The 22,082-nt window shown below is 36.0% G+C and overlaps 1 protein-coding gene and 1 long non-coding RNA gene across 6 annotated transcripts in view; one reads left to right on the top strand and one right to left on the bottom strand.

The window, feature by feature from the left end:
• LOC115211787 (PH and SEC7 domain-containing protein) overlaps positions 1 to 22,082 on the top strand; it is a 197,482-nt gene that overhangs the window by 157,753 nt on the left and 17,647 nt on the right. For all 5 annotated transcript variants that reach the window (XM_029780473.2, XM_029780476.2, XM_029780474.2 and 2 more), the window contains 7 exons: positions 3,449 to 3,507; positions 7,334 to 7,467; positions 9,358 to 9,460; positions 19,064 to 19,145; positions 19,613 to 19,841; positions 20,133 to 20,277; positions 20,722 to 20,865. In XM_029780473.2, coding sequence (XP_029636333.1) covers positions 3,449 to 3,507; positions 7,334 to 7,467; positions 9,358 to 9,460; positions 19,064 to 19,145; positions 19,613 to 19,841; positions 20,133 to 20,277; positions 20,722 to 20,865 — 896 coding nt within the window. The remainder of the gene's footprint in view (positions 1 to 3,448; positions 3,508 to 7,333; positions 7,468 to 9,357; positions 9,461 to 19,063; positions 19,146 to 19,612; positions 19,842 to 20,132; positions 20,278 to 20,721; positions 20,866 to 22,082) is intronic.
• LOC118763644 lies at positions 5,794 to 14,993 on the bottom strand. Its single transcript, XR_004999408.1, has 3 exons — positions 14,816 to 14,993; positions 11,493 to 11,496; positions 5,794 to 5,804 (listed from the first exon to the last, which is right to left on the bottom strand). It is a non-coding gene; the product is annotated as an uncharacterized LOC118763644 (long non-coding RNA).

Genomic DNA, 22,082 nt, shown 5'->3' with positions numbered 1-22,082 from the left:
ATGAGAGGCTCACAAAGAACTGAGCAACAATCCACACACTTAAAACTGAGAGTAGAACAATTGTTTCTGATATAAATATTTCAGAGAGAATATTCCAATGAGATAGCCTTTCCATACTACTGTTTATTTTGACATTAAATTTGTTATAATTTATTGTGTAAAAATTCAATACCTACATGCTAAGGTCTGCAATTACTAGAGATAACCAATGTAATCCATGATTTCTTTGTGGGTGACTTGAAGGTCTATGTTTAAATGCTTGCATGCCAACAAAACAATTGGAATTAATATCATATTCAGCTGACATAGGAATGGAATTTAGCCAAAAGAAGTATTTGTATTTGATTGTTGAATGTGGAAAATTATTCCTCTAAACCCAGAACCAGTGCATCATAATCTATTTCTCCTGTTCCACACAAAGACTGCTACACATGTCTAGGTATTGATGAAAATATATCATTCACAGGTGTTGTGAACAAAAATATAGTGACCTGAGAATATTACAACAGGCTTAGAAACATAGCAGTCAGAGCTCTCCTTACAAGGCAATATTCCACAGTGCATTTGCAGTTCCTATACTGGTACCAGCATTGGCTAATTTCATCACCTGGCACTGGATCCAAGTATACTTTCCTTGGCTTCAAATTCTTCCCACAGATCAGAGTAAACTTCCACCCTCCTCTTCTTCAAATCATGTGTCAACTCCCTCACATTTTCCTTACTCTAACGTTTTCTACCATCTTCTATAATGCATTGTGATAACAGTTCAGTTGCGCAACAAGCTTATGGTTTGTGACTCAACTGTCCACATGAATCATTTTATCTGCTTCTCAGTGATCGACATCAGTGGTTGCTGTTGATGGTCTCCTATTGCTGGGTTGGTCTTCAACACTGGTTTCTGCTTCTTTAAACTTCTTCATCCATCTGTGCACATTTCTCTTGCCAGTGGGGTTATCTCTGTAAATAACCTGTAACCTTCTGTGGATGTCAGAAAGCCTCGATTTCCTCTTCATCAAAAACTCAATGACAGCATGTTGCTTCTGCTTGGAACCCATTACTTGCTTACAGTGGAAAACACGAAGAAAAGTTACCATAAAGCAAGAGTCACTCTTCCCACATTTGCAATTTGAAAATATGTTAGTCCATAAAAAAAATGTTACATTCACTTCTGCATTACTTTTTGAACAAGTAATGTTCATGTATTGTTTATGTGTTGTTGCTATTGAAGGAGAGTAGGTATTTATTCTGTGTACATCAAAACATGTTTCAGAAATCTGTTCATGGAAACATTGAAAAATATTTTTGAGATATTTCTGCTTAGAAGCAGTGCATATAGGCGCAGGAGTGGCTGTGTGGTAAGTAGTTTGCTAACCAACCACATGGTTCTGGGTTCAGTACCACTGCGTGGCATCTTGGGCAAGTGTCTTCTACTATAGCCTCGGGCCGACCAAAGCCTTATGAGTGGATTTGGTAGATGGAAACTGAAAGAAGCCCGTCGTATATATGTATATATATATATATATATGCGTGTGTGTGTTTGTCCCCCTAGCATTGCTTGACAACCGATGCTGGTGTGTTTATGTCCCCGTTACTTAGCGGTTCGGCAAAGAGACCGATAGAATAAGTACTGGGCTTACAAAAGAATAAGTCCCGGGGTCGAGTTGCTCGATTAAAGGCGGTGCTCCAGCATGGCCACAGTCAAATGACTGAAACAAGTAAGATAATAGATATCTGATTTAGCATAAAGTGTCTGTACCTATCCATCTTGGACCAGTTAGACATACAGTAGGTAAAGATACTTACTGGTTCAAAATGTTCAGAATTGCAAATAGTTTGGAGCTGGTCCAAGATTCAAGAAGAGCTGTGAGGATTGAATCACAGAGAATATGACTTCGGAATGTAGTGGGAGTTGAGATATATGTTCTCAATGTTGGATAAGATAGCTGAACAGCTGAAAGAAAACACACAATCCCCCAGAAACCAGATCAATTTAGAAGAAAGAGGAGAGATTCTGAGGCTGAATAACTAAAAGTGGTTTGTTTTTCTTAAACCTTTGGCATTATGTCCTACTTGAGAAGACCCATCAAGCCAAGCAAAATTGCAGTCATGGCGCATAAATGCACCCTGGTGCCAGTGGGACATAAAAGCATCCATTTCACTCAGAGTTATTGGCATTAGGAAGGATATCCAGCTGTAGAAAACCATGCCAAATCAGACTGGAGTCCAGTGTAGCATACCAGCCCAGTCAAGCCGTCCAATCCATGTTAGCATGGACAACAGACATTAAATGATGATGATGATATTCAAGTTAGAGAGTGACTGATGGAGAGAGTAGATTGTACTAAAACACTTTTTCTAACATCTAACAAAATTGGAATACACTGACAGACAAAAAATGAGTTAGAGATAGACATTCAGGTGGAAACCTCGTAATATATCTTATTAGGATAGATAAATTTTTAAGGTAAATCTATTAAATGAAAAGCAAGGCCATTTTAAAGAGTAGGATAAACTTTTATTTTAATTACTTTTTTCTATGATACTGTAATAGAACAATGAAGAAAGATAGTCTTTTTGTTGATTAAAGAAAGTCTTTTTGTTGATTAGATTGATGGAATATATAACCTATTGCTTCATGCATTGCTTGTTGTTTGCGAAAAAATTTACTGTTTAAAAAGAAAAATTAAATAATTCACTGAATATGAGTAATTAGAAGAAACTTTTGTTGATTATGTGAAAAGATTTAGAAAAGCTCCCTGAAGAATTAAAGCAAACTATTAGATATGGAAGTATTCATGTTTATAAAATTTTTCTTAGCACTGCTTTGTTTGGACTATTGGGACTATTAGTTCTGGATTTGGTATGCTAATTTGATGACTTCCAACTAATGAAGTAATATGGAAGGTTAATTTTAGTTTGGTATTCAAATACTGAGTAGCTACTATCTATATAAGCCCATAAAACTCAGTGATCTATAATAGTAAATCTAAAAAATGTCAGTCAGTCATTTTTAATCTTAGGCTTTTTCTGCAACTATTTGCTAAAGGAGTATACAAATGTATCTGCCTGAAAGAAGAACCCTCCAAATATAGGCATGAAGGAACAACTGAGAAGGAATTTTAAAAATTTGATATTACTGTTTGTAAAATATCAGGAGCAAGTTCTTGATGAAATTTAAATGGAGCAAATAATGATTAATTTGGATTTTTTTAAGTTTGTTTTTTGAAATGGTTGTTCCTGTTGAAACTATTGAATTAATAATGCTCATGAAGTGCATAAGCTCTATAACCTGACCATTACCTTCTAAAATCTCATTACAACTGCTCAGTTTATCATACAAAGCATGAGCATTATATAATCATGAACATCACAATCTTTTTTCCTTGATTACTATGCAAGAAACTATAATTATTATTGTTGTTAAATCACTTTTTTTTTTAATTTGCAGATGCCTGTCACACCTTAACATGTGCAATAATGTTGTTAAACACAGATCTTCATGGCCAGGTAAAATTAAATTATATATGGATACTTATATAGAATGTTTTCAAATTTATGAAGTAAAAATGTTCACATGGTTAAAAGAATAAGTTTTTACCTGAGGTATTTCACATAGATGTTTCTAGATGTAACTATATTATTTAAATTTCTTTAATTGTAGATATTTACCATGAAAACCCATGTAATTTACACACTTTTTTGGGGGGGAAAAATAAAAATAAACTTTAGTGGGTGCATAAGTTACATGAGTAGATTGTTTCCAGAATTTTTTTAGAAATTTTTTTGTTGGAAAAAGATGTACAGATCATAAACATTCATGCTGGAAGTTGATTATTTAAAGGGCTTAAATATAATGAAATTGACTTTTATTTAAGCTGGATGGTATAATGCTTACTTTTTCTGTATAAATTTGCTAAAACCATTAAATGGTTAACTACTTTTTTTACATATTTTACTTGGTTGAGTAAAGTGCTATCCAAGCTGATGTTTATTGGTAATTAAACTTAATTTGCAACACCTGTGCATATTTATCAGCTTTGTTTTTTTGTTGATAATTCTTATCAACAACTTTTCCTGTGATCATGGTTTGAGAAGACATACAGCAGTATGATAAAGATCATACATAATCTCTTGTGGGAAAAAAATATAAAATAGTTTATTATAAACAAGTTTAACCACCATATTTCCAACAACAATAACCTTGGGCACCTTTTTGAATTCCATATGACAAACACTCACTGACATGCTTATAAAATCAAAAAACAACACAGCACCCATGACTTTCACGCTCAGAATTGCTGAAGCATGGAATAAGCTGTTGAGACACTACATCCTTCAAAACTTCCATGCGTCCATGAAATCTGCCAACAGTACACCTGATGGCTTCTATTTTTTTTTTAGTTGTAGTGCACCTGAGTACTGTATATAACAATTTCCTTTATTATATCATATACATATGCTCACAATTTGTAAAATAATACTTCAATTATTTCTGGTTATGCAGTGACACATAAACACTCAGTCTCATACAGGTACGTGCATGTGCACACACAGTCTCACACAGGTACGTGCACAGTCTCATACAGATGCGTGCACACACAAACACACACAAGCACAGTCTCATACAGGTGCATGCATGCACACAAACACACAGTCTCATACAGTTACATGCACCTACAAACACACACAATCTCATACAGTTACGCACACACACACAAACATATACACAATCAGCGTAATATTTTTCATTCATTTATTTTTATTATTGGAATGCTAACATTGAATGAGGAGGAGGGTATACCGAGTAGCTAAAACAGACTGCCATTGTCAGTCTCATAAGGGAGGAGAAAGAGGGTATACTGAGTGAGTAAAACGGACTGACACATGTCAGTCCTGTGAAACCAATTTTATTTATATAGACAACACAAACACTTTGTAATTTAGTAGCTCTTAATGTGATATCTGTTAAACAGAAATTATTTTTATTTAATGAAAATTTAATAAAATCTAATCATAAGTGAAATTATGCTAAATACAACTAAATTGAAAACCTTTTCCCCCTCACCATATCAGCAATTCTGAAAACTTTTGGGTGCGAATTTTACATGGGTAGAAGCTTTTTTTAACAATTTTTATCCTGAAAATCACTTGCGCAAATTACATAGATGCACAATTTACATGGGTTTTTACGGTACTTGTTAAAGCTCATTTTTTTTTTTATAACTGTTAAGAGTAATAAATTGCCTACTTATTACATGGATGATACTTTTGAAGGTTTTAAAGGTATTTATTGAACATATGAGGAGGTACCCCCCAGAAAACCAGAATTTTGCAATATTATTTTATACTTTTACATGTTTACACTTTTATCACCTTCAAAGTATTCTCCATTTGAAGCAATGCAAAGGTCCAGATGCATTAACTCTTATGAGTTATGCCTTTTAATGCCTCCATCATTTTTTTCCTTTGCCTCTTCCACATCTGCAAAACGTTTTCCTTTAAGGATTTTTTTCATTTAGGGGAACAAGAAGAAAGTCGCTGGGAGCAAGATTGGGTGAATAGGGAGGGTGGGTTCATGCCATTTTGGGTCAAAAACTGCCTCACACTCAAGGCGATGTCCAACTCTTGTGGCAACTTTTTTCATTCGCAATTCCTCGCTCAAAATTCGTTGGCAGGAGCTCCAAGACACCCGTCATACCAACAAGTTTTTCAATTGTTTGGTGAGTCCTCCAAGATTAGTTCATGAATTTTCATGATGTTTTCATTCATTTGGGAGGTGAACAGTTGCCCTGAATGAGGTTGGTCTTCAGGCAAGAAGTGACCATTCCTAAAGTAGGAAAACTACTCATAAACTTGTGTTTTGCTCATGGCAGCATCCTTGAAAGCTGTTTGAAGCATAACTACTGTTTCAGCTGCTTGTTTTCCCCAGCTGAAAACAGAATTTCATAGAAGCACCATGTGACAATACGACTTCAGAAGATGCAGCTGGTCAGCAACTGATGCCTGAGTGTCACATCAAGTGGCTTCTAACAACAGAAGCCTGACCCACAACAGGCTTGTCCCACAGAGAACATTTCTGGTTACTTTTGAGTACCTCCTCATAAAGCATTAGTAGAAGTCCAGTTGAACCTCTAAAGAAATATGGCCTAAAATACACAATCTACTACTAGTTAAAAATTTATAAAAATACTGCAGCATCATTACTTTTATAAAAGGTTCATAATTTCTGTTTTATTTCATATACAACTCTAGTTTAATATATAGCTTATATATATATATCATTACTAGTTGTTTTAATATTATATACATGGACACAGGTATGTATATATTATGAAGAAGATTGCTTTGCAGCCACATGTTTCTAGGTTTGATTCCATGGCACAAACATAAGGCCTTGTGAGTGAAATTTGGTTGTCAGAAAGTAAAGAATTTTGTGTGTGTGTGTTTGGACGTTTTGATGTGGGATGTGCAGAATCAAGTACATCAGATGCAAGTATCTTGTGACACATTCTCTCTCTTTATTTCCTGTGGGTTTTGCCTTTTTAACATTCTCCTCTGGTTGATAAAATACATACTGAAGTCTGGTGCCGCTTTCCAGTGCACCAGCCCAGTCAAACCATCCAACCCATGCCAGCATGGACAAAGGACATTAAATGATGATAAAATCCTGGAGTTGACAGAATTGACTAAAAACCTTTGAAGCTGGTGCCCCAGCATAGGCACAGTCCATCAGCCAAAACTGGTAAAAGAATATCTTCTAGACATCAGTCTAATTTCTCAATGAAAGATTTTAGAATGCCACTGCTGCCTAATCTTAGTTTTCTATCTCAGTACTAAACCAGATTATGTCATGAATCTTGTACATAGCCCATCTTCATATAAAATTCCATCTTTAAATTTATTGTGGGTGTAGATTTGGATGGCTTCAAGACTAACATACTTGCATCATCAGATCACTTGTTCCAAAAGGCCAGCTGACTGACTGATGAATGTTCATTCACTAGCACACAAACACTACAATCACAAGTTCACCGATGTACTGAGTCATCACTCTCCCTTACACTATTGCTACAAATATATCACTTAAGCCCAACAATAGATTCTTTATTCTTTCTCCTTCTGCTAAATGTCTCCTATACTCTTTCATCTAGAACTGAAAACCTTAAACTTTCTTTTTGCTCATATTTTCCTGAAAGGCTTCAGACTACAAAAAAAAAAGGAAGAAAGAAAGAAAGAAAAAAGCATAAATAAAATTACATAATTAAGTGTATGTCAAAGAGAGAGGTAATGAGAAATAAAAACTGTTGAATGTTCTAATCCAAATCTATTCTAGAATGTTGGCCGGAAGATGAACTGTAATGAGTTCATAGAAAATTTGTGTGAACTGAATGATGGAGATAACTTTCCAAAAGAAGACCTTCGCCAAATCTATGCAGCCATTAAAATGGAACCTATAGAATGGGCTCCGTAAGTATTTTTCCTTTTTTTTTGTTTGTTTTAGTTACATATTAAAAAAAAATTTTATTTAAATACTGATAATATAAAATTATTTTTTTATCTATAGTTTGATACTTAGGCTTGACATTACTCCTAACAACTACATATTCTTAGAAAGTACAAGCTACGGCTGAATGCAAAAGAAATAATCTAAGAATTGCATAAAATTGAAGGTTCATTAACCCTGCATTGTAAATAATAAGTTTATGCTGCTTACACTATATATGGCTGTCCAGTAAACTAGTCATAGGAATTTTGAGTGTGGTCTTATAATTTTGCCTGAACTACAAAGCATATTGGGATGTGCTTGCAGATAATTAGTGGTGGGAAATCCTCATTCAAAAATTTGTTTTTGTGTTGGAATGGGTTGAACAGGTCTACTGTTTGTTTTGTTCTTTTGTTGTCCAGAAGATAACAATTGCAGGTACATCGAGTGGGTTTGAGCAAGTGTGATGCATAGTTGGCTCTGATTATATTCATATTGGAATCATTATTGCTATCATCCTTATTTTAATATGTTTTTCTGTACATTTATAGGTTTGCTTTAAGACACATTGTCATTTACTGAAATCTTTTGCTATCTCATCCATGAAACCTATTAATCCAGGAATCTGACCTTGTAATTTCTTTCTTTGCCTCTATTGATTTTGCTCTGCTCTAAATATTTCACTCACATTATCAGCCTTCTTTCAACATGAACTATTCATCCATTTCTTACCAAAGCAAACCTCTATCTGACATAAATTAATAGATTCATTTAATGCCCAATTGCTCTCTCAGCTCACTTGTGCTCTTTTTAAAAAAATTTTTATTATGAAAGTTAACATTCAATAGATCATGTCCACCTTATTTCTCTCCAGCCTCTACAGATCATCCACATTCAATAACCTTGTCTCACTGCCATGCAGCATCACACTTTTATACATACTTCATATACTTTTTTTATACATGGAAAGTGAAACTCTTTGTAACTAACAGAGATAACTGTGACATGAACTTCATCCATCACTCTAGTCATGCTTTCGCTATCAGCTAAGTAACAGAAACTAGTCCTGTGTGTTCAGCAAGCAGTTCACGGACCAATTTAATGGTGCTCTTACTGTTAACATTTAGCACTGGCTTTTTCAGCATACCAGCAGTACAACTGCATCTTCTATTCATTGTTTGCAATGGATAGACAAGTTTCTGGCTACTCCCTTTCTGTATACTGAGCAAGACTACTTTTCAGATTGTATGTAAACACAGTACATAATTTTTCCATCTCTATCATCATTTATTAGTGTGCATGTATGTGTGTTGCAATGTAGACATCATCATTATCATCATACCATACATCTTTTTTCTATGTTTATATAGGCTGGATAGATTTGCAATATGCCAAACTTACCATACATCTGAAATCTGTGTGATTTGTAAAGTCCTCTTTTAGCAGATCCTTAATTTCTTTATCTGCTTCTATTATATGTACCTTAAGACAGTTCTATTGACATATTGTTTCTAACTACTTTATCGCATGAGGTTTGACGTAGGTTTTTAAAACTGGATGTCTTTCTTACTGTCAGTTACAACTTGTGCACTCTATGTAAGTATTTCATTATTCTAACTAAGACTAAGCAGGATGTTGTCATTTTGAATTTACTGAAATATTGTTTCATTTATTCAGACTTGATATCTGTCAAATTTGCAGTATGTAAATAATTGAGAATTTCTTCCTTTCTTTGTTTTTCTTTTTTTTTTTTTTTTAGCTTCTTTGTGAAATATTTCTACAATTATTGTTTTTACTATTTACACCGTTCACCTGAAAATTTCTTTGTATTTCACTTCATTGTATTAAATGTTATAAATTATTTATCTATTTAGAGATGATGATCTGCAAGATAGTGAAACAACAGTTACGAATGACCGGCGACAAGTGCCATTAAGTGAAACACCATCTCGGCTTGGCCACAACCCCTTCTTAGAGGTAAGCTGTACTTAATATTGGTTTCAAATCTTAGCACAGGGCCAGCAATTTTGGGGGAAGAGTAAGTTGATTACATCGACCCCAGTGCTCAACTGGTTCTTATTTTATTGACCCTGAAAGTGTAAGTTGACCTTGGTGTAATTTGAACTCAAAATGTAAGATGGATGAAATGTTGCTAAGCATTTTGCCTAGCATGCTAACACTTCTGTCAACTCATCACCTTAACCCTTTCGTTACTGTATTTATTTTGAGATTTCTGTGTTTTTTTCAATTACTTTAAATATAACAAAGAATTTAGTAAAATAACTAGCTATAATTCAGCTGGTGTTAGGAACATAAATTGTGACTAAGGTTTGGTGGAAAATTTTAATTCAAAATTTATGGAAACTAAACATTTGTACTCAGAGCCAGAGACAGTTTCAGCCGGGTTGGTAACAAAAGGGTTAAACTGTAATTAATATCAGCATTATATTATTATTAGGTGTTATAATGAATATAATTGCTTTCACAGTTTTTGTATAAGCCAAAAGTAATTAGTTTGATTTTAAGACTATTATTCCTTTTTTCTTTTTAGTTAGTAACTTCATTTTTTTAAAAATTGCACTATTTAGTTATTCAGTTTTCTGCTTTTGCAACATAGTTTAGATCTTTTGAGAAATAACATGTTCAAATTTAAGTTTTTTTATTTGCTTTCATTTTCTGGTTGAATACATTGTGATTTAAATTGTCTTCATTCAATGAGAAAAGAAGACAAAACAGTTAACTTTCCTGTAATGGAGATAAATGACAAATAAGTATGAGCACTGTTTATGCTGTTGATTCTTTGACATGTCCTGTTTATGCTCACATGTATAGTTAACATCACATGTGTTGTACTTTTTTTTTTGCTTAGAAGGAAAGATAAAACTCAGAGCATTTTGGGGGTTTACCTGAACAAAGAAGTGAAAAACTTAACGCAAATATTAAAAATGGTTAATGCTTGATGATATGTTAACAAAAAAGGAGTTTCAGAAGATATGTTTTGAGAAGAAAAAAAGGACTAGGAGAAAGTATTGTGTATCTGTAGCACCAAGGGGAAGAGAGATGCAGTTGACAGGACTTTGTAGTGGTGGGTTGGTTGTCAAACTGACGGTTTTTACTTGAAAGCAATCTCATATCAGAAAGGTGTGGAATAAGGCATATTTAAGCCACAGGAAAAGTCAGAAAGTATCTAGGGTTTAAAGTATTTCCTACCTTAATAAAAAGAGGTACCATCTCTTTACTGCAGCTTAAGATTCTAAGTGTAAAATATCAATTTGTTGATGCCACAAATGCAGTTGATTCCATTTCACTGTAAAGGCAAAGAATTTTTTTAATTATGTCTTTTTGTCATTACATTAATGTTTAATGTTTGTTTTTCCATGGGTTGGATCAATTCACTGTATAACATATCGCTATCATCTTGATCTTCCATAATTTTCTATGGTATCCAGTGTCTTCCTTGACTTTCTTCCATAGTTACTTCTCAGTTTTTTTCCTCCATAGGAGAGAACTCTTTTTCACTCGGTACAGAGCATCCAATTACATCACATGTCCTTACTAGTAATGTTGCTTTTAATGCCTGATCAATTTTTACAGTAACAAAAGGGTTAATATAATTAAGTACATACATATCACCATACCCCATACTTGCTAAGAAACTTTGTGAAGGCACATGGCTCAGTGGTTAGAGCATTGGTTTCACAATCATGCGGTAGTGAGTTCAATTCCCAGAACAGGCTGTGTTGTGTTCTTGAGCAAGACATTTCACACTGCTTTAGTTCACTCAACTGTAGAAATGATATGCAACATCATTGGTGACAAGCTGTATTGGCTTTTTGCCTTTCCCTTGGATAACATCGGTGGTGTGAAGTGAGGAGGCTGGTATGCATGGGTGATTGCTGGTCTTCCATAAACAAACTTACCCGGACTTGTGCCTTGGAGGGGAACTTTCTTGGTGCTCTACCATGGTCATTCATGACCAAAAGAGGTCCCTTATCATTATACCACCAACTTGACTCAGTTTTTTTTTACAAAGTTACACATTTCAGGTACAACTTAACACTACCCTAAATACCATAACCATAGGAAATACTCAAAGAACACAATGCATTAACACATTCAGATATAAAATCAATACGTCTAAGACAAGAGGAATGCAATGGCATCACAGCTAAACTTCTTTCACACTCTGAACAACCTACACTAATATACCATAGGTTTTTCTCACTGACACAAATACATATATTGACAGGTTTTGCACTTCCTGGGTTTTGATAATCAAATATAAACAATAGATGAGGACTGTTTACAATTTACAAACATCTATATGTTTGACTGTATGCTTGCACATCAAGGCAAGCTCCTTAAAAACAAATTCAGCATTTTGTGCACTAATTATGAAATCATGATCTGAAGCTAAATCTGTTTTTAAGGAGCTCATTTTGAGAGTTGCATTCCCTCACGTTCGAAAGACTGTATTTATTTATCATGGTAGTTTTGACTTTAAGAATCCCTCATAGTATGAGGCATTTATGTATAGTAATACCCTTAATATAAATAAATATATTTAAAGATTTTTCCCTTATGAGGTTTTTGACACCGACTACTCAATAAATTCTTATAAAGATTTTATCCTATTTTAAAATGATATATATATATATATATATATATATATATGTGTGTGTGTATGTGTGTATATATATGTGTGTATATATATGTATGTATATGTGTGTATATATATATATGTGTGTGTGTGTGTGTGTGTATATATATATATGTGTGTGTGTGTGTGTGTATATATATATATATATGTATCTATATATATGTGTGTGTGTTTATGGAGATCAATGCTTGAACGGAGCCATGTCGATTTGTGCTACCTCCAAGAAGTAAGGTGGAGAGGAGGTTCCGCTAGGTTCCTCACAGGCAAAGAACACAGGTACAAGATTTTCTGGGCAGGGAACACTGATGGGGTCGGGGGTGTGAGTATACTTCTTGCAGAGAAATGGGTTGATAAGGTAGTCGAGGTATTCAGAGTATACGACAGAATACTTAAGATTAGATTAGTGCTTCATCATGGGTTAGCAATCATTATCTCACCCTATGCTCCTCAACCGGAGCTACCTGATGGGCAGAAAGACCGATTTTATGACACCCTCTTGCAGACTACCTCATTGACAAATGATAAGGACCTTCTCTTTGTGGCTGGTGACTTCAATAGACATGTTGGACAACATGCAGAGGGCTTCCCTGGCATACATGGAGGCTATGGTTTTGGTTCCCACAATGAGGAGGGAACCAGACTGCTGGAGTTCTGCGATGCAAATGATCTTATGGTTTGCAATACCAAATTCAGCAAACCTACCAGTCACCTACCGTTCTGGCAGACACACTAGCCAAATTGACTACATCCTCGCCAGAAAAAGGGAAAGATGGCTGCTTATAAATGCCAAAACCCTCCCAGGCGAAGAATGTACCCCTCAACATAGACTAGTAGTTAGTGACTTCAGGATCAGGGTGAAATGGATGCCCAGAAGACAACCAGCATGGAGGAGAAGGGTCTGGAAGCTTAAAGATCCTGCAAATGGACAGATATTTAGAGATGTATTACTCAAAGCCTTTGATGAAATAAAAGAGGATATAGCATCACATGATGTGGAAGATAACTGGAGGTTTCTATGGGACAACCTGCTGAGAGCCACTGCCCAGATCTGTGGATGGTGCAAAGTCCCCTCTTGATCCAAGGTAATGTGGTGGTGGGACAACATGGTTGATAGGGCTATTAGAGAAAAGAAACAAGCTTGGAAGGACTGGAAGAACGGTGGTAGCAGGGAATTGTATCAGACTGCACAGAAGGGAAGCTAAGAGATAGGCTTATTTAGCCAGAGGGGAAACAGATAAGAAAAAATTTGCCAATGTTCTGCACCGAGATGACCAAAGACTTGAAGTATTTCGTGCTGCAAGACAGTGTGTGGGAGAGAATTATGATGTTGTAGGAGAGAAATGTGTCCACATGGATAATGGTTCACTTGCACTGAGCGAGGCTGCAAAGAGACAGGTTTGGAGATGCTACTATGAAAGGTTGTTCAATAAAGAGAATGGATGGGAGAAAGAGAGTCTGCTGAATGTTGACCCATGAGAGGGACCAGCTATCCAAATTGAGAGTACCTTGCTCAAAATACCTGGTGGTGTTGGCTATAGCCTAGTCACTAGTATAGTTAACCAGGTGATACATGAAGGAGTCATACCCAATGTCTGGTGTAGCAGCAGCATAGTCAACTGCTACAAAGGTAAAGGTGATGCTTTAGATACAAATAATTACAGAGGTATCAAGTTGTTGGATCAGGTAATGAAGGTCACGGAGAGGGCCATAGCCCAACTAATTAGGGAGAGAGTCAGTTTAGATGAGATGCAGTTTGGGTTCGTGCCAGAGAAAAGCACCACTGATGCTATATTTCTGGTAAGACAGCTGCAGGAGAAATACCTAGCCAAAGATAAACCTCTGTACCTGGCTTTGGTTGACAAGGAGAAAGCCTTTGACAGAGTCCCCCAATCCCTTTTCTGGTGGTCAATGAGGAAGCTATGGATAGATAAATGGTTAGTGAGAGCTGTGCGAGCCATGTACAGGGATGCTGTCAGTAAGGTGAGGGTTGGCAACGAGTACAGTGAAGAATTCCAGGTAGAGGCAGGGGTCCACCAAGGTTCAGCCCTCAGCCCCCCACCTATTTTTCATAGTCCTCCAGGCAATAACAGGGGAATTCAAGACAGGATGCCCCTGGCAGCTCCTCAATGCTGAGTCACTATCAGAACTATAGGAGAAGTTTCAAGTGTGGAAGCAAGGATTAGAATCGAAGAGCCTTAGAATCAACCTAGCTAAAACCAAAGTCCTAATAAGTAGGAAGGCAGACAAACCACATACCCCTTCAGGTGGATGGCCCTGCTTGATATGTTGAAAAGGCATAGGTAGAAACTCAGTAAGATGTACCCAGTGTAAGCTATGGACACATAAGAGGTGCAGCAATATCAAAGGGAGGCTAACTGGGAAGATAGTTTTTGCATGTGGCAAATGCTCGGATGCTATAAACACAGAAAATGTGCAGAGAACAACTTCTGCCACATTCCAGCGAGAAAGACTAGAAGTAGTTGATAGCTTCCATTGCCTAGGGGACCAAGTCAGTAGCAGGGGTGGATGCTCTGAAAGTGTAGCTGCTAGAGTAAGAATAACTTGGGCAAAGTTCAGAGAGCTCTTACCTCTGCTGGTGACCTCTCGCTCAGAATAAATCATAGACTGTATGATGCATGTTTACAAACAGCCATGCTACATGGCAGTGAAACATGGGCTTTGACTGCTGAGGACATGCGTATGCTTGCAAGGAACGAAGCCAATATGCTTCACTGGATGTGTAATGTCAGTGTGCATACTTAACAGAGTGTAAGTACCTTGAGAAAAAAGTTGAACCTAAGAAGCATCAGATGTGGTGTGCAAGAGAGATGACTGCGCTGGTATGGTCATGTGGTGCGAATGGATGAGGATAGCTGTGTGAAAAAGTGTCACACCCTAGCGGCTGAGGGTAACTAGAAGGGGTAGATTCCGGAAGACCTGGGATGAGGTGGTGAAGCATGACCTTTGAACATTGGGCTTCACTGAGGCAATGACTAGTTACCGAGACCTTTGGAAATATGCTGTGCTTGAGAAGACCTGGCAAGCCAAGTGAAACCATAACCTGTGGCCTATGCCAGTGGTGTAACCAGCCCACTTAAGCATACCTTTCTTTCATTGGACACTAAACTCTGCTTGTGAAGACCTGTTAAGGGAAGTGAAATCGAAATCAAATTCGATGACAGCACCGCTTGACTGGCATCTATGCAAGTGGAGCGCTAAGAACACTATCCAAGCGTGATCATTGCCAGAGCCGCTAACTGGCCCCTGTGCTGGTGGCACATAAAAACCACCATTTGAGCGTGATTGTTACCAGCGTCGCCTTACTGGCACTTGTGCCGGTGGTATGTGAAAAACAACATTCGAGTGAGGGCGTTGCCAATGCCACTGGACTGGCTCCTGTGCAGGTGACACATAAAAACACCATTTGAGCGTGGCTGTTGCTAGTACCGCTTGACTGGCCCTTGTGCCGGTGGCACGTAAAAGCACCCACTACACTCTCGGAGTTGTTGGCGTTAGGAAGGGCATCCAGCTATAGAAACTCTGCCAGATCAGATTGGAGCCTGCTGCAACCATCTGGCTCACCAGTCCCCAGTCAAACCGTCCAACCCATGCCAGCATGGAAAGTGGAGGTTAAACAATGATGATGATGATGATGTTCTGTCATGTTTGCAGGTTAACATTGCATATCTAGCAGTCCATGCTTGACTCCTTTCTCTTAAGCTTCCGTAGATTACCATATAGTGCTGATATCTCACTACCATACAGATTCACATTTCATAGTCATGCTCTTACACATTTAGAGAAATCACAAGAATCTCAACCTTCTGAAATTCCTTTTCACCTATGTTTTACTTATAAATGTTCTGACTAAATATTAGCAATCACTATTCATGTCAAGAAAGCATGGTTGCAGGTCACCTCTTTAAACATGAGCAGCAAGCAACTGAAGTCCTTGCATTTGCTCCAAATACTAGGGTATGCTATAACTGAGGATCCCTACTGATAAATGCACATCTTTTACAGAGCCACTACTGCATTTCAAAGGCCAGTCTTTCCTTTCAGAGCCAGAAAATATTTCGGGCACTCATAATTATTGAACTTCTGCGAAACTCAAGTCAGACTCATAATGGAGAGCAGCATTCAGCTAAAGCCCTTGCATTTGCTCCAGTTACTAAGCTATGCTATAACCGAGGTTCCTTACTGATGAATGCACATCTTTTACAGAGCCACTACTGCATTTCAAAGACCAGTCTTTCCTTTCAGAGCCAGAAAATATTTCAGGCACTAATAATTATTAAACTTCTGCAAAGCTCAAGTGAGACTCATAATGGAGTACAGTCCCCTCATCTAGAACAGTGTTGCTGCTACACACACACACACAGACATCCTAAGCTTTCATGCAAAGAAAGTTCCACTCAACTAACTGGCATGCAGTTACTCAGATATGCTCCAGCCTCTGACTCTCTACTTTTTCTGATGATAGTGCATTTCTGTTCAAGCTGATTGGCCACCTGCCATTTCTACTTGCAATTCCCTCATCACTCATGCTGTCTCTAATATACCAAGCTCCACACTAATCATTACATTTCATTCATCAGTCTCTGAGATCTTGCAGTTAATATACTCACTCCTGACTAACCATAAAAACCTTTGTTACTAACAGCTCTTTAGACTTTTTCACTTCATTCTTCGGTACTCTAGTTACTATGCTTTTGAACCATCTCCAGTATTAATTTGATTGGATAGATAAAAGAAGTTATCAACTGTATTTAGTGAATCATCTGAACAGGTTATGGGTGCTCCTAGTGCTAACAACTGTGCATCTGTCATATCTGAAATCCCGGTTCTCTGTCACTATACCAGAAATTACAATGCACATTTTGTGTACCCATTACTTGCTCTGTGAATAAAATCTTTGAATTTTTAGATGCTTTCTTTTGACATCAAACAAGAGTACTTCCCAGGAATTTGTGTTCAGCACTTTGAACTTTGCCATTTGACCTTTTAGATATTTTAACCAAATTTAGACTATGCTTCCATGTTTAGAAATTTTTCTGCAACTCTTCAAAACATTCTACAATGAGAACCATATCATCAACATAAAGTTCTCAAGAATGCTATTGAACAGAAAGAATGTGCTATTAGGAATTTAGAGTGTGTGGTTTCAAGCTCTTGCACAAACTGCATTTATTCAAGCATTCTAATTGCTTTTGTAGCAAAGTACTTCTGCACCAGTCACTTGGACTAGCATCTTCCTGCACTGCCTGATTAACTAAGTAAGTGCCTTCGAGAGTAAATACCCTTGAATCACCTACTACTCTGCTTATTTTAATTTCCTCAATAGCCTTCTGAAGCTAATGTTTGTTACTGGCTCTTCTGCTGGTTCTCTTTGTGTCTCCCATTATCCTACTTATAATCTTCATTCACCAAGTACTTATAGAACTTCCTTGACTTTTTGTTTCACTCTGAGTGCAGTTAACCTTGTGTTGTTTTGTACACGATTCTCCGTAATAAAATCTTCTTTCATACAAACACACTACTTCACAATTTTGCAAACCTACTCAACTTTCTTTTGGTGACTTGTTTCTTGCGCAGCTAGTTTTTTAATATTTGTTCTTGCTGCACACATTCTTCTATTCTTGTTACTTAGCTCATAAAGTCCAATCTGCTGTACTATTCTGGCATTTGGTTGAAAACCATCTCCATCTGCAGAATTTACCAGTGGTTTGCAGTATTGTTATGTTTCCTCCTCTCTCTCATAATAAGCACTACCTAATGCTGCTGAAAGTTTTGTCCAAAGAAGAACCATTTAACTTCCTTGCCTGCTTTCTAACATGCTATCATTGATAATGGTAGGAAAGTTGTTCTTGAAATTAGGCCTGGGGGAGGAATGTCATTTCTGTTGGCAGTGGGATTGCCTGATGGCTATCTAGGGTTCCTCAATCTTAATGCCCACTATACACTGCACAGTACAAAGATGGCAAGTATCAGTCCTGTTTACACAACTGATGCTTCAACTCTGCAAAGATTTTTATAATAAACTAGCTGTCCTTTCTATGACGAAGCACCTACAGAATGGACTCTGCACATTATTTTTTATTAGAGAAGTTGGTGTAATGAGAGCAGTTTGTCCTGCTTAAAAGTATTATGGAATGATTACCATAACATTTATACATACTCTTATTTTCCATTTCTCTCTGCCTTCACAATCTGTATTTCTCTACATGCACTCTGTCACTCAGCCTCCCTCTCTCTCTTCTTCCCCACATGTTCAATGAGCCTCACTTTTTACATAATCTTCATTCTCTCTCCCTGTATGTTCTTTATCTCTCATGCTGTGTTTCTTTCTCATATGCTCTCCATTATTCTTTCTCTCCTGGTGCTGTCTCTGTCTTTCTCCCTTTGCACACATGCTTTCTGTGTCTCTTTACCTGGATGCTCTCTCCCCCCCTCTCTCTTCACAATGTTCTGTTTTGTTCTACATTCCTTATCTCACACACCTTATCTTTCTCTCTGTGTCTTTTTCTCTTCCCACACTATCTCTCCCTCTCCACATGCCCTCTTTTTCCCTCCTCCTCTCTCTCTCACACACACACATTTGTGTATTTGTTATAACTATTCAGATATGTGGATTCCAATCTAAAATGTTGTTTAAAAAATGTGTAGTTTAATCAGTCCTAGTTTGGATTGATTAATACAAAGTTTTAAAAGATCAAGATTGAAGGCGTTGTATAGTTTTCTAGCACTTCCATTTCTAATGGAGGCATACAAAACTTTTATTGACTTTTCATTTAAAATTTGTAAATTCATGAAACATCTTGTTAGAATAAAAAACTGTAGCAATTATTTTATGCTTCTTATTTCTGCTATTTTCTATTCAATTAACATTTTGTTATGTTGTATTTGGAAATTTATTGTAGATACCTGACCCTAATCAAACCACAGAGTACAAGAAAGGATATGTAATGCGCAAGTGCTGTTTAGATCCAGATGGTCGACGTAGTATGTTTCATACAAATCTTTTTTTTCTTGTAAAATATTTTTAAAGGCATTTAGTTACTTAAAATATTTATTTCTTAAAATACATGGTATGTGATTTATTTATTAAAAAAAAAACAAAAATTAATTTCTCTTTTATTCATTGATTTCTAGCACAGATTTCTTTGATTTGACACTCATTGTTCTGACTCAGTCAGTCAGTGATAGAATGTTACTCTTGAATTCTTAATCATTATCTAGAGAGTAATCAGAACTTTTGATATAGACATCATAATTCAAATAACCAGAGAAATAGACTGGCTATAGGAAGTGTGAATGAAAAGAATATTATTAAAAGAATTGGTGTTAAAAATTGTTTGTGGTGATCTATGTGCTTGGACAATGATGATGGCAAGTCTTTTTGTGCTTTAAATAAGTTTTATTACTTCATCTTTCTTATATTTGTCACTTTTTCTCTCTCTTTCTTTCAGCATCATTTGGTAAGCGAGGTTGGAAGATGTTTTATGCTTCATTAAGAGATATGATCCTTTATCTTCACAAAGATGAGCATGGGTTCAAGAAAGGTAACTTAATTGAGAACTCTAGTAATGCCATCCGTATTCATCATTCCATTGCCACTCGAGCATCGGATTACACAAAAAAACAGCATGTATTTCGTTTGCACACATCAGATTGGGCTGAATATCTTTTCCAAACAAGGTATGATTTTCCCATTTTTGTTTATCTTCCTTTAATCCAGTAAACCATATTTAGAAAAAATAAAAATTTAATTAAAAAAACTTGGTAATTTTTATTAATTTATGTCAAAATTTATTTTCTGTTTATTTGAGAATATTCTGAAAAACATTTATTACAAATAGTCTGTAGCATCTGTTCTAAATGACACATTGGCAAAAGCCTATTTGGAAGTCATTTAACAAAGATTAAATTAAATCAGTTTCTCTACAAATATTTACTTTTCCTATCTTTTTGAATCCTCCATTCTTACAGTGACAGTAAAGAGCTCCAAGAGTGGATGGAAACTATTAATTACGTTGCAGCTAGTCTATCTGCCCCACCATTGCCTGGAGGGATAGGTTCTAAGAAGAAATTTCAGCGACCCCTTATGCCTTCTTCTTATACTAAGAAAAATCTGGTATGTACATTTTTTTAATGATTACAAATTTAAATTGTAATCCAATGGGAGAGTTAGTAACTTCTAATTGTACTTTTAAGGTGTTTTAAAACATTTAAGCTTGTTGCTTTAGATGAAAAATTTGAAATTACTTTGGATTAATATTTTGTCCAAAATAATGATTTTATGTGCAATATTTTTCTTCTCCATCAGTCATGCCAAAGAAGGGAGAATTTAATTTCAAATTAAATATTTTAGTAGTATTAAACTTCCTAATTAACCTCAGAACAAATGTAAAGGAAATGAAGAATAAATAAACATTTTGAATAAAAACTTGATAATTTTTGGCTGAGAACTAGTGAATTACCTGTTTTATTTCATGTATGTATGATGCATTTTTTCTTATACCCAGCTTAAAAGCTAATTTCTGTAATCGAGATTTTATTATTTTTAATTCCTTTTCAGAGTGAGCAATTAGCTCATCATCAAGAAAAAGTAACTCACCTAGAGAAAGAGTTACACGAACACAGGTTGTGTCCACCAGAAAAAGGCGCTAAAGCGCGTATAATCCATGATTATGTTGAAAAAGAGCAATTTTTAGAATCTGAGGTAAATTATCTTTTGTTACTTTTAAATCAAGCCTGTTACTGATTACAGTTAAGTTGACTCTATTTACTACGTTCCTTTCATTATTCTTTTGCATCTAACATTTGGGTGTGTTTCATTTAATTTGCATAAGAAATTGGTAGCGCTCTGATTTCAAAGTGTTTAAGGTATAAAACATGTAAGCATATTTTGAATATCAAAATTTTCAAAACCAATCAAACAGAATAATATAGGATATCAAGAATATAGAGAAAAGGTATCTTCATTGTTACTATATAATAACATATCTGATTGTCTTTATAGATATAAATTGTAAGGTCCAGTGTTTGGTACCCAGAGGTTTCTATTTTATTCAGTAGTCATTATATTGAACAACAAAGCTATCAAAATAATGTATTTTGTCTAAAAAGTGTACTTTATCAAAACAGAATATATATGCAAATCAAGTTTTCATGCAAAACTTGATCCATTTTTAGGCAATCTTACTTTAATCTATCCTTTAATCACTATTGCTCTTTTATCAAACACTTATTTCATGGCTGTGTGGTAAGTAGCTTGGACAAGTGTCTTCTGCTATAGCCTTGGGCTGACCAAAGCCTTGTGAGTGAATTTGGTAGACAGAAACTGAAAGAAGCCCATCATTTGTGTGTGCGTTTGTCTCCCCCACCATTGCTTGACAATCAATGTTGATGTGTCTACGTCACCGTAACTTAGCAGTTTGGCAAAAGGGACTGATAGAATAAGTACTAGGCTTACAAAGAATAAGACCTGGGATCAATTTGTTCAACTAAATTTTGTAAGGGAAAGATAACTGACTGATCATTCTCATTGCATTTACCCATACACATTTTATTAACCACATTAGGAGTAGAAAGTAAATTTCATACAGATGGGATTTGAATTCTGCCAAACTGAACATTTTAAATTATTCTGACAACTCTCACCTAAGTTATAACAAAGGGTGGTAGTGCAGATAGCAGAATTGGTAGGGCATTGCACAGGTTACCCTGTGGTATTTCATTACATCGCTTTACAACTTGTTCAAATCAAACACAGGCCTACTTTGCTTTTAATCTTCCCAAAGTTTATGAATAATTTGATGTAATTGTCTATTCTCTTTAAGATAGTGCCACAACTTGGCCACATTTTAATGACTGAAACCAATTAAAGTGACTGTTGGAAATATGAAGATTTCAAATCATAACAATGATTTGGTGAAA

The sequence above is a fragment of the Octopus sinensis genome, linkage group LG5 (genome assembly GCF_006345805.1).
Source record: "Octopus sinensis linkage group LG5, ASM634580v1, whole genome shotgun sequence".
Lineage (NCBI taxonomy): Eukaryota > Metazoa > Mollusca > Cephalopoda > Octopoda > Octopodidae > Octopus > Octopus sinensis.
The sequence above is the reverse complement of the archived record's forward strand: the minus strand, read 5'-3'. Positions and strand labels throughout refer to the sequence as shown.